Source organism: Tupaia chinensis, unplaced genomic scaffold (genome assembly GCF_000334495.1).
Source record: "Tupaia chinensis unplaced genomic scaffold, TupChi_1.0 Scaffold000117_2, whole genome shotgun sequence".
In the NCBI taxonomy this organism is placed as follows: Eukaryota; Metazoa; Chordata; class Mammalia; order Scandentia; family Tupaiidae; genus Tupaia; species Tupaia belangeri.
This window is the reverse complement of record NW_006159583.1, coordinates 10,176,621-10,194,116: the sequence shown is the minus strand read 5'-3', so window position 1 is coordinate 10,194,116 and position 17,496 is coordinate 10,176,621. Positions and strand designations below refer to the sequence as shown.

Below are 17,496 nucleotides of genomic sequence, written 5' to 3'. Positions count from 1 at the left end.
TTTTCTCTTCTACATCTGAGATTCTATTTTCTGTATGATTGAGTTTGCTTTTAATACTTTCAAAGGAGATTTTGACTTCCTTTATTATAGACTTCATTTCTAACAGTTTCGTTTGATTCTTTTGTAAAGTGTGTAATTCCTCTTTTAGATCTTGCAAGAATTTCCTCACCTCTTGTAACTCATCAACTTCTTCCTCCTTTCTCTCTAGCAGTTCATTGTCTCTCTTCCCTTCCATCTCTGTTAGCTTCGCCATTATGAATGCTCTCAATTTTTTATCTGACATTTCCATGATTTTCATTGAACTGCTTGTGGATGAAGAAGAGTTATTCTTTTCCCTTGGAGGAGAGGTATTTTCTTGCTTTCCCATATTTCTTGTGGTCCTGCAGTGATTTCTTGTCATCTGATGGATGGTATGTTTCTTTCTAATTCTTGAAGTTCAATCACGCTAGCTTGTTTGCTGGAGGCTGAATTATCAGTAGAAAATCTTCATTTCTCTGGTGTCCTGAAATACCTAGTTCGCAGGAGCCATGAGGGATCTTCTTCTGAAGGCCTCGCTGCTCCTGCCACACTAGCTTGTTTGCTGGAGGCTGAATTATCAGTAGAAAATCTTCATTTCTCTGGTGTCCTGAAATACCTAGTTCACAGGAGCCATGAGGAATCTTCTTCCTTCATGTATCCTATTTTAAGGAAAGGTCTTTACAGTAGGTACATACATTTCCTAGCACAGATAAGCTAGGACATTCACTTATTAATGATTATGTTTATCAAGCATTTTGGAAGTCTCAGAAGGTAAGTTCATATATGTATGTAACCATAACTTTCATATATATGCATATGTAAAGAAAAAGATTGAAAGAGTAGTTACTGTTGAAAAGGAGAGAAAGGATATGATTTGGGAGGAAGCTTCTGGATTCCAGTGTTCAATGTTCTTATCATAACCTGGACTAAATGGTCACTTTATGATTACTGAGCTGTCCACATAAAATACATATATTTTCAATATGGATATTACACCTCAGTTGAAAAGATATTTGGTTTTGTTTGTTTTTAAAGGACTATCCCAGCCACTGTGGCACAGCTGTGGCACACTGCTGTGTAATGCTGAAGGCCATGTAGAAGATAGGGGTTTGATTCCTGGGTCAATTTGTACACACTGTGCACACATGTGCATGCCCTTGATCCTGGCTGGGGAGAGAATCGTGGCATGAGATGCTGTTGAGGCCCTCTTTTTTCTTTCTGTCTCTCTCATGAAAGAAAAAAAATATATAAACTTTAAAGAAAATTTTAAATTTTCTAAAAGGACTGAAGAGAAACATTAATGTGGTATAACAGGTTCTTTCTGGAGTGGTGACAATAGGACATCTCTTTTCTTTCTTCTAAATGTAATTTCCCTAATTTTTTTTAATAAGAAAAAGATCAAACTTGGAATCAGCAGTTGGCATAATGGCTGTCACTGGACTCCCATGTAGTCAACTGCGGTTCTAGTCCTGGACCTGGAGGCTTAAACTCACTCAGGGTGCGTAAGCATGCATGCCCAAGATCCTGAGAAGAGAATGGAGGAGAAGTGACTGAGGCGTGGCCATCCTCCCTGGGGGATGATTTCTTGCTTTCTGTCTCTCTATCTCTCTCTGTCTTTCTGGTGAGTACACACGCCCTATAGCGAAAACCCCTCCAAAAAAAAAAAAAAATCAAACTTCACTAAACATATAGAAGTGATATCTTAGAATGAACTAACAATGTCTGCTTTAAAGGAAATTAGTGAGAAAAATAACTATGTTCCAAAAGGATATATAAGGATATATAAACATACACCCAATCTATAAATATTAAACTAAACATCAATGAGTTTTCAAAAGAGCAAAATTGATACTGCAGAACACAGTTATTTTAAAGATCAACTAATGCAGAAATTCCAATGACACAAATTGTTATATTACAAATCTAAAATTATAAACTTAAAATAAAAAAGGGTATCCAATTTAGAAATAACAAGAATCAGAGAAAAGAGAAAATACTAAGACTGTACAACTCATGATCTGAGAGAAAAAAGAAAAACCAAAGAAAAATTTTCTCAAATGAAAGGTAACTTCAGCCTGGTTAACAAGAGAAGGCGTGGAGTTTTTCTCAGCAATTATCCTTAAAATGTGACCCCAGACAATTATTTGTCAAGTTTAAGCCTTTACAGACAAGATCTGACATTCTGTCAAGAAGAAAGGTTAGGTATAATACAATGCCTTTGGACCTCATTTTTCAGATCTCTAAGAAGGGAGAAGCTAAAAAGAAAAAGAACAATAAATACAATAACTCAGATAAATCTCTTTTAAGAGCGAATATATTAAGACACAGAGCCTTAGAGTAACGTCAGCAAGGTTCTACACTTGCTAAGATCATAAGGGGACAACAGGTTTTTAAAAGCAGATGGAAAGATACTGAGAGGTAAGAGAAATGTACTAAGAGAATAAAATATGAAAAAGAGTGAAATTCACTTGCAACTGGCAAACTTGACCATGTATTGGGTCGCCGGGAAAGTCATGACACATTTGTGCATAGAAAAATTCATCATGACCTTCCTGATCACCTAATATGAGAGTAAAGAAAAAATACAATTACATCAAAAATAACTTAAACCACTAGCTGTATCGACAAAGGTTATTGTGGTCGACTTTTAAATGACTACAAATTCTTTGCAGCTCTTCCCATCGAGAGGTGGAGCCTTTTCTCACCCCTTAAACATAAGCTGGCCTTATCTAGCAACAAAACAAATACGATGTGACTTCTAAGTCTAGTCTCCAGATGGCCTTGCAGCTTTTGCTCTCATTCTCCTAGAAGTATTCAACACTAAGTGAAGAAGCCTGAGCTCACTTGGAGCCAAGAGGCTCAGAAGATAACCAGCACTTCCCATTAGACATGTGAATGTGGTGGTCAAAGATCACCAGCCCTACTTAAGCCACCAAATGACTGACCTCAGGTAAGGCCAACAGAAGAACTGCCAGGCAGAGCCCAGCCCAAATTACTGACTCAGAACTGTGAGCAAATAAAACTGCTGCTGGTTTAAGGCACTAAGTTGTGGGTTTATATAGTAATAGCTAACTGGTAAAATAAGTGAGAGGAAAATATAGAAATAAACCAAGGATTTGATTCTTATTTCCCTAGGAAAAAAAAAAGCTCAATGTCACCTGGTAAAAGCATACATTAATTACACAGACAATTCACATGCTTTTATTAAAATCATATTGTTGTTAGGTAAAGTAAAACCAAAAAATATTGGTTGAATTCAATCATTTTAATTTGAAAGGAAAGAAAGTTTAAAATCTAAAACACAACATAAATAAACTAAAAATAAACAAGATAAACGAAGGTAAATTTACAGGGAGAGTACTACAAAAGCACATCACTAAAAATATTACATACAAAAAGTAACTGGATCCTAGGATGTGTTAGAAGACCTCTTCAAATCTAAATAAATGTCAAAGTCTTCACTTTGTTGTTGTTGTTGTTTTAAGTTTACTTATTTATTTCCCGAGTGAGAGAGACACAGTATTCCCAAAAGAGTTCTTGACACCACAATCCACCCCCAGCCCTAGCCAGCCACGAATCATGGCTACACATGCACCTGGTCTACTCAGGGAGATCTCTGGGTGCAAACTCGAGACCTTCTACACAGGTCAGTCTTAACATTTTACTAATTACATTTAATATAACTGTTGATATAGTTGGATATAAAGGTTTTCTACCTATAAGATCATGTCATCCATAAAGAGAGATAAGTTTCCTTCTTGCCTTCCAATTTAGATGAGTTCTATTTCTTTTTCCTGCCTAGTTGTTCTGGGTAAGACTTCCAATACTATGTTGAATAGAATCATGAAAGAAGGCATCTTTGTCTTATTCCTGACCTTAGACAAAAAGATTTCAGTCTTTTACCATTCAGTGTGATACTGGCAGACTATTTTTTATTTAGGGGCTTTATTATTTTGAGGAAATCAACTATTTTTTATAATTCTATTTTCTCTCCACTACAAGCTTATTAATTATACCTCTTTTTCTAAAACTTCTTAATGGCTACCAAAGGGTAACATTATAAACATTTAATTTACCACAATCTACCCTTAAATAATGTTACATCAACTTTGCATGTCATATTAAGAACTTTACAACAGTATATTCCAATTCCTCCTTCACTTCCCTTGTTCTACTGCAGTTACACATTTGACATTTGAACATAAACTGTCCCCTGGAGTGGAGTGGACGTATCTACGTCTAACTGCCTATCAGACATCTCTATTTGTATGTTTTTACAGGCAATCTCTCAAATACAACTCTTGATTATTCTGTCTTAAATCTCCTCCTTTTTTCAAACTATCTCAGTAAATTAAGCCACTGTTCAAACTGTTACTCATGACCAAATCCTAGAAAAAAATTTGATTCTTCTGTTTCTTTCCTAGCCCATTTCCAACCCATCAGTAAATTCTATTGTTAGGAACTTTAAAATGTTAAGTTGAATCATATAAATATTCTAGTAATTTCACATGCTTCAACCTAATATATTCTGAATCGTTACAGCTCTCCATCTTGATGATTCTTGTTTAAATTGTCATCACTCTTTGCTTCAATTACTTCAAGAGACTTCAAACTGGCCTCTCAGTGTCTACTTTCACCTAGAGTTTATTCTCCCACAGCTACCAAAATGGTATGTTCAAGCCCTATCCACAAGAGTGATTGTATATGGAGACAGGGCCCGCAGGGAGGTAGTTAAGGTTAAATGAGATCTAAGAAGTGGGCCCAGAGCCAACGGGATTAGTGCTATTCTAAGAGACACCAATAAGTCTCTTTCTCTGTCATGTGAAGACATAAGAAGGCAGCCATCTGGGACCAACAGGTGGCATGGTGGTTAAGGTGCTGGTAACTCCCACATGGCAGACCACAGTTCGAGTCCTGGACCTGGTGGCTTGCTTTCTCACTTCCCCCTCCCTCTTTCTCTCTGTGTGTCTCTCTCTGTCAAATTAAAAATAAATAAAATAATAATTCTTAAAAAAAAAAAAAAAACGGCGGCAACCTGTAAGTCAGGAAGGGAGCCATCACCAGAGAGTGACTATGTCAAGGACCTTGATCTAGGACTTTTAGCCCCAACAACTGTGAGAAAATTCATTTCTTTCTCTCTTTCTCTTTTTTTAAAGCTTTTGCCATAGGGCACATGCACTTGCCAGAGACAGATAGCAAGAGGGAATTGAGAAATCACCACCTGCCCCCTCCCCCATCCCACGAGGATGGCAATGACACCTAATTGTTATCCTCTTGGGATTCTGGGCATGTGCCCACACTCTTGATGTAGGTTTCTGTTTGTTTGTTTGTTTAAAGAGATTATTGTTAGAGGGCGCATGGGCTTTCTAGAGAGACAGAAACCGAGAAGATATCCCCTAGGGGGATGGCCAAGCCACAATCCCTCTCTTCCATTCTCCTCTTGGGATTGTGGGCTTGCACACACACATATGAGCCTAGTGTGGATTTTAAGCTACTGAGACCGAGACATGAACCACAGTTGACTGGATGGGAGTCCAGCAGCATAACCATTACACCAGCTACTGGGCCCATCCTGTTGTGATTTTCAAGCCACTGGGTCTGAGACTCCCACAGTTGGTTATGTGGTTATTTAGCACCTTAACCACCATGCCGCCTGCTGGCTCCCATTTCTGTTGAAACCATACAATGTGTAGTTATTTCATAATGGCAGCCTGAGCATAAAATACAGTGAAGAATATAAAACTTACCTAATCCTCTCAATACTTAATTTTTAAAAATATGACAAGTAAATAAATATTTTAAAAATTCTACTGTTGAACAGTTTGCCACAAATAAGGAAGGAATAAATTCTTTCATTCTCAAATCTTAGCCATACTCCCTTCCAGAACACAGTTAATAGAAATATGGGGCTAGCCCATAACCTGGGAGTTAAGGGAACTGGATCACACATCGTCAACCATGTGGTTCCAGTCTTGGACCAGTGGCTTAAAAAACCTGCTGGTGTATAAAGAAGGGATTGCAGTGTGACCATGTCCCATTTTGATGGGAAACGGTCTCTTTCTCTCATGGGTGCACAAGACTTCTGGCAAAATAAAAAATATACATATAACAATAAATATTTAATGAAGATTTACTTAAGATTCTTTGTTGTTATTGCCATGTTTCAATGAATACATTACAACTTTTACTTTTAACTAAGATAGAAAACAGGTATAATTATTTGATTAAGGATGATCTATGAGGCGGCCAGCAGGTGATATGGCAGTTAAGATGTTAGGCTCCCACTTGGCCAACTGGTTTAAGCCCTGGACCTGGTGGCTTGAAAAATCATGCCAGGCATGTAAGCATGCATTCATACCCAAGATCCCAAGAGAATACAGAAAGGATTATGGTGTGGCCATCCTCCTAGGGAATGATTTCTCACTTTCCCTCTCTCTGTCTCCTTATGGTGAGCACATATACCCTATGGCAAAAAATACCTGAAAAAAAATCATGTATGACAATGTATTTCTTAGAAAAGGAACTAGTTCTTTTAAAGCACTTTATACTTAAAGATAATGCCATTTCATTCATTGCTATTTCAGTTACTTCTCCTCTTATTTGCTATTATTTTTAAACAATTTTTCTAATGTTAATTAGAATATTCTAATGCTTAATGAGAATATTTGAGACTCAGAATTACATCTTACATTCTTAAAATGAAAAGAAATCAGTGCATTTATTTAAATTTAAGAACAGTAAAGTGAAATGGGGTTTTCTTTTTGCTTAACTTTTAAATTTTATCATAAAAACATAACTCCTTAGTCATATGCTAGAATTTCCACCTATTATTTTGTGTTTCAGTGACATGTTAGTTTTTTTCACAGTGTATTATAAAGTGCCTTATCATGCAACATACTGTAGTGTTTCTGATCTGATTTTATAATTTCTGAAACTGAAACATTTTTTAAAAAAACTAAATATTTAAAGTCAAAATACTCAAGAAATAAAGTACTCAAGAAAACAAAAAAGGAAAAGCATAAGATATATTAATGAAAACAGTAGACATTCTCCTTGACTTTGTTCTACATCTGAAGCCTCCTCTCCACACAGAGTGAGGGGACAAAGGCCATGATTCTCAGAAGGAAATGACCCGTTCATGATCTCACCTGCTCAGCATGACAGCTAAGTCTAGGAGCACATGTTCCTGACTCCCACCAACGTCTGGGGACAATTCTTCCCTGCTCTATTTTCCCTTGTCACTCTTTCTACTGGGAGAAGTCACTTGAAGGCTTCTGCATGCTAGGCACAATATCTTTCAGGAAGGTTCCCTTGTCCTCTCAGTGAAGTCAATCTTTTTCTTAAAAGAAGAGAGGAGTACGCCAAACTTCTAGAAACCTAACTCCCTAGTACTGAAATGCTCAAATCTATATAGCAAAAGACAGCAAGTTAATTAAGTATATGTATTTAGTTCTGCCTAAAGGCAACAATTCATTCATTAAAAACAACACAGGCCATAAAAACTAACACAGACTTAGCTATAAACTATATGAGTAGAAGAAACCACCATGAGGTCACACCCATTACCTGAGTTGGACTCTGAAGACTTAAATCTAGCCCACAAGTAAACTCTGTATGATGTTCCACTGTTTCAAGAAGAGGGTCAGGCTTTGAAAAGTTCCAGAATCTGTGAAGATAAACAAAAGAAAGTAATTTAGGTGCTAAAACTACAAAAAAAACCCTTATAATTAGAAAAAAAAAACAGGTATTTGACATAGTAAAGATTTTACCAAAACAAGCTCAACCAATTCTTGAATACAGAGCCCCACTACTGATCTTTATAAAAAGTCTAAGGAAATATGTACTCCATCCTATTATATCAAAAGCAAAACAGAATTATTCATCAATCTAGCCTTGTAAAAGATTATTGTATTCTCATTAGTATATTTCGTAGATGGAAGCTTAACAAGCTTCAATTTTAAAAAAATTTATAGTGCACAAGGACATATGAAATGCAAGAAATTATGTATGCTTTTGTAGCAATTTCTGAAAGGGTTTATGGCTCTAAAATAAAAAACGTGGAATTAGATGAACTCCAACATTTTGTGATTTTTAAATATTACTTCATTACTGAACAACTGACATGAAAAGATTTTAGGTTTAATTTACATTTCAACAGCAATTCAAATTCTTTGAAAACAATCTGTTCTCTTATGAAAATCTCTGCAATTCTGAAACTCTCTCTTTTTCTGAGACAGTCTTTCTCATAAATTCCACATCAGTGTAATTTCTAGAGTCAAGAGGAACATAAATGTGTTTTCCCGGGCCAATATTATGTATTCTACTTAATCTCTATAGACTGGGAAGGATAATATTTACCATAATAGAGCTCTGATTTCTACTGTGCAGAGCAGAATTTGGTTCTATTTTCAATACACAAAATAGCACTTTATTTCTAAAGCCTTATTTTCTCATAACTTTTTTTATTTAATTCTAAACATACCGCAAAAATGGCACATTTAGAATCAGAGCCATACCCTAATTCAGCTTTCCTAATGATCTACAACATAGAACACTGAATGAAGCCTTAGCAGATCCCTTTGAAAGAGAGTAAATACACAGAATCTACAGTCAGTTTGTTTAACCTGGTGCTATTATTTCTCTAATAAATACAGAGTTGGCCCTATTAAGTTTTGAAAAGGATTGTTGCTATGGATAATCCACTGTGTGGGTACCAGAGAGATAGTAAATAAATAGCTTACTTATCAGATTACTAAAATCTATAGAATATTTAAGGACAGTGGTTTTACTTTTGAAAATTTGCCTGTTCAAACAAATGAGGGCCCAAATTTTAGGCCTTCTCAGAAATCCTAATTGCAGTCTCTACTGTCTTTGCATATTTGTTCCTTTGGGTCTAGAGACATTGTGCTGAAATCTAATTTTCTGGATCTTGATAATGTTTATATAAGCAGAAGAAAACATTTGATTGTGTAATTTCATTTCTAAAACATGGTTATTCACTGATTTGCATGATTTGAAACAATAATCAAATGATTTAGCATGTACCTGCTACATTCCAAAAAATATTCAAAATGGTTTTAAAAATATGCACTGAATATGGGAAAAAAAAAAAAAAAACCCATGAGTTAAAATTAAGGGTAGGAAAGTAAGTTGGAATCCGCAATGAGACAGGTAAACAAAAATACACCCCATGAAGTTGCCTGCATTCGACAGGGAGGTCTTCGAGAAAGTCATGCTTCCCAGCAGCAACAATCAGGCTCTGAACTCAGGATGTCTACAGCTAAATGTCCCCAGGAGAGCTCAGAAGGCAATTCTCCCTTGGGAATCCATAGCAGGAAATCTCATGCTTACACAATGAAGACCATCCTTAACACCTCTCAGAGATATTTCACTGGCTGCTACTTCTGAGTCTGTGGTTCTACCTCAAAAGGCAGCTTAGCAGAACTGTTCTCTGGGAGAGCCAATGGGATACAATCCAGGTATTTAGCTGTCTAACTTCATTTGGGATTTAGACTTTATTTCAGTAGAATGGATAGGCAAAGTAAGTATTCCTTATGTTAACTGTAACAATTGGTTTCTTTTCAGTAGAACTTTTTAAGGATAATTAAAAGTAACGATGACTCATTTATACCCTTCTGATAAGTTCCTGAAATGCAGTTTCTGTGACTGTTGTTTTGAGTCAGTTATTGTTGTCTGAGGTGCACCGAGGACATAGCAGTCCAGCCTGATGAAAAGTAAGATGACCAACAAGGACACGTGTGAACCCACCCAATGTCAGCCTGAAAGCATGCGAGAAGGGCTGAGATTCTACTGAGAGCCACTTGAATTTGCTCTGATATACAGCTACGCAGGCAGTTAAGGTCTCAGAGAGTTCCGTACCACCAGAGTCACAGCAGTAATAGTTTTAACTTAGAAAAAAAAAAGTATTTTGTAAACAACTCATCAAACAAAATACATGCTAAAACTCATTGGTAGAATGAGGTTTAGTCTAGTGAATAGCATAAAAGCACTACTAGCAGGACCAGCAGTTGGTGTAATGGCTATGTTGCTGGACTTCCACATAGTTGACCACAGTTCAAGTCCCAGACCCGGTGGCTTAAACTTACACCAAGCACGTGTGCATGCGTGCCCAAGATCCCAAGAGGAGAATGGAGGAGAAGGGATTGAGGTGTGGCCACCTCCCCCCGCCCCCGGGGGGTGATTTCTCACTTTCTGTCTCTGTCTTTATGGCGAGCACATGCGCTCTATAGCAAAAACCTCTTAAAAAAAAAAAAAAAAAAAGCACTACTAGCTATAGCACTACTAGCTATTACACCATTTTGTAGCTCTGACAGAAATATATAATTCACAAAGTGTATGTTATGGTACAAAAATTATGAGATGTTCATTTCCTACAGAATGGTTGACTAGCTAGGTACCTAGGACCAACATTTTTAAAACAACTAAAAACTTAGATAAGACATAAAAACAAATATCAACAACCACAAAAACTTCATAAAAGCATTAATGAGGAACACTCAGGTAAAAACTAAGTGAATCCAGGACCAGCAGTTAGCGTAATGGCTATGTCACTGGACTCCCATGTAGTCGACCACGGTTCAAGTCTCGGACCCAGTGGCTTAAACTCACGCTGGGTGTGTGTGTGTGTGTGCGTGCCCAAGATCCTGACAGGAGAATGGAGGAGAAGGGATTGCAGCGTGGCCATCCCCCCTGGGGGGTGATTTATCACCTTCTGTCTCTCTCTTTCTGGCAAGCACACATGCCCTATAGCAAACAAACAAAAACTAAGTGAATCTTGGAACAAGAGCAATAATGAAAGCCAACTTTTGCCTTGACAGGACTTGCTTCACAGGGAGAATCCAAGTTTCAAATTTCTTTTTTTTGTTGTTTTGTTTGTTTGTTTGTTTGTTTTTGTTTTTGGGGGGGTTTTTTTTGAGATGTTTTTCGCTATAGGGCGCGTGTGCTCACCAGACAGACAGAGAGAGACAGAGAGACAGAAAGCGAGAAATCACTCCCCAGGGGGGATGGCCATGCCGCAATCCATTCTCCTCTTGAGATCTTGTGCATGCACGCACACGCGCTCAGCATGAGTTTTAAGTCACTGGGTCTGGGACACGAACCGCGGTCGACTACGTGGGAGTCCAGCGACACAGCCATTACACTAACTGCTGGTCCCCAAGTTTCAAATTTCTTAATCTGAGTCAAGGGATCAGGAGCCAGGAAAAATCAGAGTTAATATACATAATCTTAAAATAATTTTCAATATGCTAAAATATCTCATAAAAATACTGCTAAATAGAATAAATTATGCAAGCTAAATAAGTTGAGAAAATCAAAAACTAAGTCATATATTGATAAATAGTCATTTAATCATTAATTGCTAATGGCTTTTTAAAAATAATTATTTTAGTTTTTTTATTCATCATTTTTTTTTATTTTGACCAGAAAGAGAGAGAGAAAGTGAGAAAACTAACTGCTAGCTGTGGGACTCAAAGTACAGTCAGCCATGTGGGAGCCCAGTACTTTAACCACCATACTACCTGCTGGCCCCTGCCAATAGCTTTTTTTTTAATTTCTTGAATTTCTTAAAATAATTACCTATTTAATTTTTGTTGTTATTATTTTTTAATTTGACCAGAGAGAAAAAGAGAGAGACAGAGGGAAAGTGAGAAAGCAAGCCGCCAGTTCCGGGACTCAAACCGCAGTCAGCCATGTGAGAGTCCAGCACCATAATCACCATGCCACCTGCGGCCCTCACTAATAGCTTTTTAATGACAAAAGAAATACATGTATTTCTTTTCTTCTTCTCACTCTCTTAACAGCAAGCATTGTTAACAGTTTGATAGGTGCACTTCCAGAGTTTTTCTATATATCTCGATTCAATTTCCAGGAAGAAGTAAATTGTAAAGAAGAGCTGACAGGAGGATAGTGGGTGTTTGCCCAGGTTTTCTCACATTTACAATTAAGGAAGTGTGCAGGTCTCCTATTGGACTCCAGAGTCCCCATAAGTGCTACGTATCTGAACCTATTACACAAGTAATATGAGCTCCTTTTTCTTGGGAGACATCAGGCTATAATATATCATTTATGTGGTCAAATAGAGCTCATCATTTTTAAGTGAAATATTTTGTTTTGGTCCAGCATATATAATACTTGGTGCCTTTTTGTCTCTTTGTTGATGAAATCACTGACTAAGTTTCCTCATAGGAAGTAAATATACTGGACAGGCCTCCAATGATTAGAAATATTACAGCACGGACATTATTCATTTAAATTGGAGATCATAATGTAATGCCATGGTTGAGTTACTTTTTGCCTTCTGACTCCCCATTCTTTTTTTTTTTTTTTCTTTTTTCAGTTTTTGCCAAAGGGTGCGTGCTCTTGTCTGAAAGAGACAGAGAGGGAAAGTGAGAGAGAAATAATCCCCCAGGGAGGATGGCTACACCGCAATCTTTTCTTCTCCAGTCTCCTCTTAAGATTTGGGGCACACATGCAGACAACCCTGTCATGATTTTCAAGCCTCTGGGTCTGGGACTTTAACCACAGTTAGCCATGTGGTTAAGGACATGGCCTTAACCTCCATGCCACCTGTTGGCCCACTCCATAATTCTTTAACAAAGCAAATATACAGCACTATATTAAATAAAACATCAAACAGATTTCAAAAATTATGCTGAAATTACTTTCTACTTTACTAAAATATAATATGATACATCTATACTAATACTTTTAACATTCAGCCAACAGATTAATTCAACAATAATTTTAAGATACTTTAAAATGGTTTTCCTTTTTCTTTCCTGTTCCTTTCAACTATTAGTTAGTCATTAATTAATTCTTTGTCAATGAACTTTCCTAACTACAAGGGGAAAATAGCTTGTCTATTTTTCAGTACCTTTCCTGTACATTAATTTGAGTTTTATATTTTTAAAGAATTATTTAATTGTATTTATTATTTATAATAATTATTTTAAATTTTGCTATGCAGCATGTGTGCTCACAAGAGAGAAAGAAAGCAAGCCACCAGGTCTGGGATTCGAACTGTAGTCAGCCATGTGGGAGTCCAGTGCCTCAACCACCATGCCACCTACTGACCCCAGAGTTTTTTAAATTTTAAGTAAATTGCATTGTTATAATTCCCTCTATTTGTATTTCTTGGATCTAGCAATCTCTAGAGCAATGAGTAGAAAAGGTCTCAAAATTTATTTTCTCTTCATTTAATTATTCATTCAACAATTTATGAGCATTACTATGTAGCAGGTTCTGTGCTAATAAGCACCATAAGTAAAAGAGACATGGCTTCAGCCCTTTAATAGCTCATGAGAAGGAAAAAACACCCCCTAATGTAGCATGGTCATGCTAATCCTTTTTCCTCCCTTTGAGATTTGGGCATACACATACACAAGCCTGGTGTGATTTTTCAAGCTGCTCTGGGCTAGGATTCAAACCATAGCCCACCACATAGGATCCAACTCAGTTAAGTAGTAGGCCATGGGGCCAGCCCAATCAACGTTTTCTTAATCACACAGATTCCCATTCTTTTGCTTTAAAACCTCCCTAAGTAGAATACATGAAACCATGAGCCTAATACTAACCATTCAGTCTCCTTTAGAAGGGGACTAAAATGAAATTATTGGCTAGCAAAATGATTTGGTAAACAGTTTTCAATCACTCATTTACTCACAAATATTTATTGAGTACTGTTTATTTTTTTTACACAACTGGAGAGTTGTTTGTTCTTTTGTTTTTGGAACTTTGAAAAACAAAGTTTAAAACAGAAAAGCATTACCTGTTTGCTAAATGAGGACTGTATGACTAATTTTAAATTACTGAACAATTTTTAAAGATGACATTTAGAACACCCAGTAACAAACATTCAGAAACAACATCATAATTACAAACTTTTGTGGTTATATAAAATAAAATTCTAGACTTAAGCTTCCCTATCAAAATGAATTAATTATAATATTTCAATTAAAACTTAAATCATATTGTATTTTAGAAGGACAGACTTCATTTTATCACAATAAACATTAAACTCAGGCACCACATACCATAAAGCCTAGAGTACTCAGACAAATTAAAAAAAAAAAATCAGGCTGATGGAAAGCTTGCTCTGAAAGTATTTATGGCCATGATCCACAGGGATGCAAGATGACCACATCTCAATAAGAGGAGACAAAGGGAAAACAAAACAAAACAAAAACTCCTATGAAGTTTATTTATTGCCTACCAGTACAAATTAAAGGATCATGAAATAATTTTCTACAATACAGTTTCAAATAAACATTTGACTACGGGCCTCAGTGGTACTGCAGAAGGATGCTGCTTAATGAAGCTAAATCCATATGGTAGATCATGGATTCAGTTCCCTGGCTGTCCTGTGCATGCAGGCACATGTGCCCATGATCCTGGATTGCTGGGGAAGCCGGGGTTAGGGAATACAGACTGTGCTGGAGTGCTTTTCTTTTTGTCTCATGAAAGAATTAACTTTAAAAATCTATATTTGAAAAATAAATAAAACTGGAAGAACTCTAGTCAGGAAAACTCGACTTGTCTCAGGGATAGGGACAGCTCACATACATTTGAACCATAACTGGCACCAAACTGTGGATACCTAGAGAAAAAGCGTGTTACAGAAGTACTGATGGATAACGTGATCTGGTAAGGTTGCATGAGCACCTCACACCTAAATGTTATACATCGTTAAAGGTGGAGCAGCTGCCTGCCCTGGTGCTTCAGTCATTTGTTAGGTCCATCACCATGACGCACTTCAGCCCTTCATCCTGCAGCTAAGCGTTTGAGAATAAACCCACTTGGCATTTTAAGGATGTGGAAAGTCTGCACAGCACAGCTCACTGTGATCTTCACTTAACAACTCTCTCAACAGCAGAGAATAGGTACAGTGATGCAGATGAGAGGGGGAGGGAGATGACTATGGAGGTAGAAAAAACCAGACAGAGCAGACCAATATTGTAACTGTGGTAACTGGACATGAAAGCTTAAGAGAGAGAGAGAGAGAGAGAAGGAAAAAATTAGTATGAAAAAAGAGAAATGCTCAAGTAGGTAGCTGTAGTATCTTCCTTAGATCCTGCTGTACTCCTGCCCTGGGGCTCTGAGGGAGGGCCCCAAATCCTGAGAAACATTTCCCCCTTCCTATTTAAGCTAGCTAAGGATGGGGTCTGTTTTACACATATGTGAGAGTACACATACACACACCACCACACACCACCACCACCACAGCCTACATGATTAGTGAAGAAAGACAAGAGATTCTGTTGAATTTTATTTAAGATAAATAATCTTTGTTTTTTTATTCTCTGTATGGTTCATTTTGTTAAGTCGAATCTCTAAGAATTCAATTTTAGAATATTTAGTATTTTTGCGTTCTAAGTGGGGTTTCCGTACAGAGCTCATGCGTAAATTATTTATCCCTGAGTTAAGGAACAGAGATAAACTACAATCAGTTGACTGGTACTACCCAGTTGAACTAAATAAACAGGCTTACTATGTGTGCAAAAAGCTGAGAGAGGGAAAGATGAGTTTTCTGCTTGATTATCTTTATTTTAAAAACTATAATGGTGGGGCCAGCAGATGGCATAGTGGTTGAGGCACTGGACAGTTCCACATGGCTGACCACAGTTCAAATCCTGGCCTTGGTGGCTTGCTTTCTCATTTTCCCTCTCTATGTGTCTCCCTGTGGTCAAATGAAAATAAATGAATGAATAAATAAAATTAAAATAGATCATTCTTTTTTTGGAGAGTTTTTCACTATAGGGCGCGTGCGCTCGCCAGACAGACAGAGAGAGACAGAGAGACAGAAAGCGAGAAATCACCCCCCAGGGGGGATGGTCACGCCACAATCCCTTCTTCTCCATTCTCCTCTTGGGATCTTGGGCACGCACGCACACGCGCCCAGTGTGAGTTTTAAGCCACCGGGTCCAGGACGCGAACCGCGGTCGACTACGTGGGAGTCCAGCGACATAGCCATTACGCTAACTGCTGGTTCCCTAGATCATTCTTTATAAAAAAAAATTATAATGGCACAGACTAGAGTCAATTCACTGCATAAACTTTAAGTTTATATAAATCAGCAACTTCCTGATTGATCCCCTCAATCCTTCACCTCAGAGGCAGTCACTCTAAATTCTTTTGTATCTTCTGATATTTTACCCTGTATTTCTAAGCAATAAACTCACAGAATTCATTGATTTTTTTTTTCATGTTCAGATGTTGTCTTTTGACTTCCTACTATGATAAATGAGCCAAAGCAATATCTACATTAGAAAATACAAATATATGCAACAAAATCCACTCAACTGCCCCATTGAAACTGCGTAACAGAATTTTTAAAAATTATAATGCAAATTAAGTGACAAAATCCATAAATTTTCTGTTGGAACTAATCAGCACAATTCAAAGTTCAAAGCAGTGACTTACACTGCATTAAGCTAAGGCTTAACATTCCTCACTCCTTTTAGATCTATTTATCCATGTGCTTGCATTAGGTTATGAATTAGACACAGATTTGGTTTGAATCTTAAAGAAAAATGTTAGTAACTAAATAATTCTGAAAATGTTTTGCAGTTATAAATCATGCTATTTAAAATCAAAAGTCTTACAACTTTCTTTCTAATTAATGTATGTTGTTCATTTTATAGGAAATGATTTTCATTTTTCACCTGGCATTTAGCTTACAAAATTACACTGCACTTCATGGAATGATCTTCCTGCTATGACAATAATAAACATAATGTAATCCATCAAATGGAAAAACTTTCCAGAGATAAAACAAACAAAACCTTAATATATCAACAAATTTGGAAGTAACTGCTTCATATGTACAAATATCTAACCCATAGGTATCTGAAGTTCAGAGAGATTTATCTTTTTATGGTCAAAGGGACCAAAGGGTATCATAATTTTTCATGTAATTTAAATTCACTTACATTCGTAAACATTTATTTAGCATATCAATATCCCAAGCACTAGGGATAAAAAATGAAATAGATGATTTACCATGTAATAAAACAATGTACTTTATTAACCCTACATATGAAGTATATTCAGTACTAAAATATTCTTACAGGAATTAAACAGATATTGGGATGCAAATATTCCCATTCTTAAAAAGGAAATCAAAGACAAGTACACATTGAGATGCTTCCCAAGCGTTAGTGGTGAGGTCTGGTGAACCTTTACCACAAAGCAAGAAAATATGATAGGATTACAGAGGCAATTACAACTCAGATATCTGAAAGGCACAGAGCATTAAACAAATCTTCAATCATTTTAAGAATTCCACTGCAGTTCCCACCAATGCTAATAATTAGAATCATATCATTAGCCACATGATTTTCTGTGGACGCATGAATAGAGAGGAATTAAAAACAGCTATCTTAAAAGATGAGGAAAATGATCATCTGAAGCTGCACAGGAGCTCACACCACTCAGCCACGTTTCTTCTCTGTTTATTCT

General features: G+C 36.8%; 1 protein-coding gene and 1 pseudogene across 1 annotated transcript in view; both read right to left on the bottom strand.

Moving 5' to 3' along the window:
• LOC102478520 (BTB/POZ domain-containing protein 10 pseudogene) overlaps window positions 1-4,568 on the bottom strand; it is a 7,022-nt pseudogene extending 2,454 nt beyond the window's left edge.
• Window positions 1-17,496, bottom strand: part of PEX7 (peroxisomal biogenesis factor 7) — a gene marked incomplete in the record, with an annotated part of 169,739 nt that overhangs the window by 99,956 nt on the left and 52,287 nt on the right. The window contains 1 exon segment of the mRNA XM_014586184.2: window positions 7,585-7,684. Within this exon segment, the coding sequence (XP_014441670.2) occupies window positions 7,585-7,684 (100 nt within the window).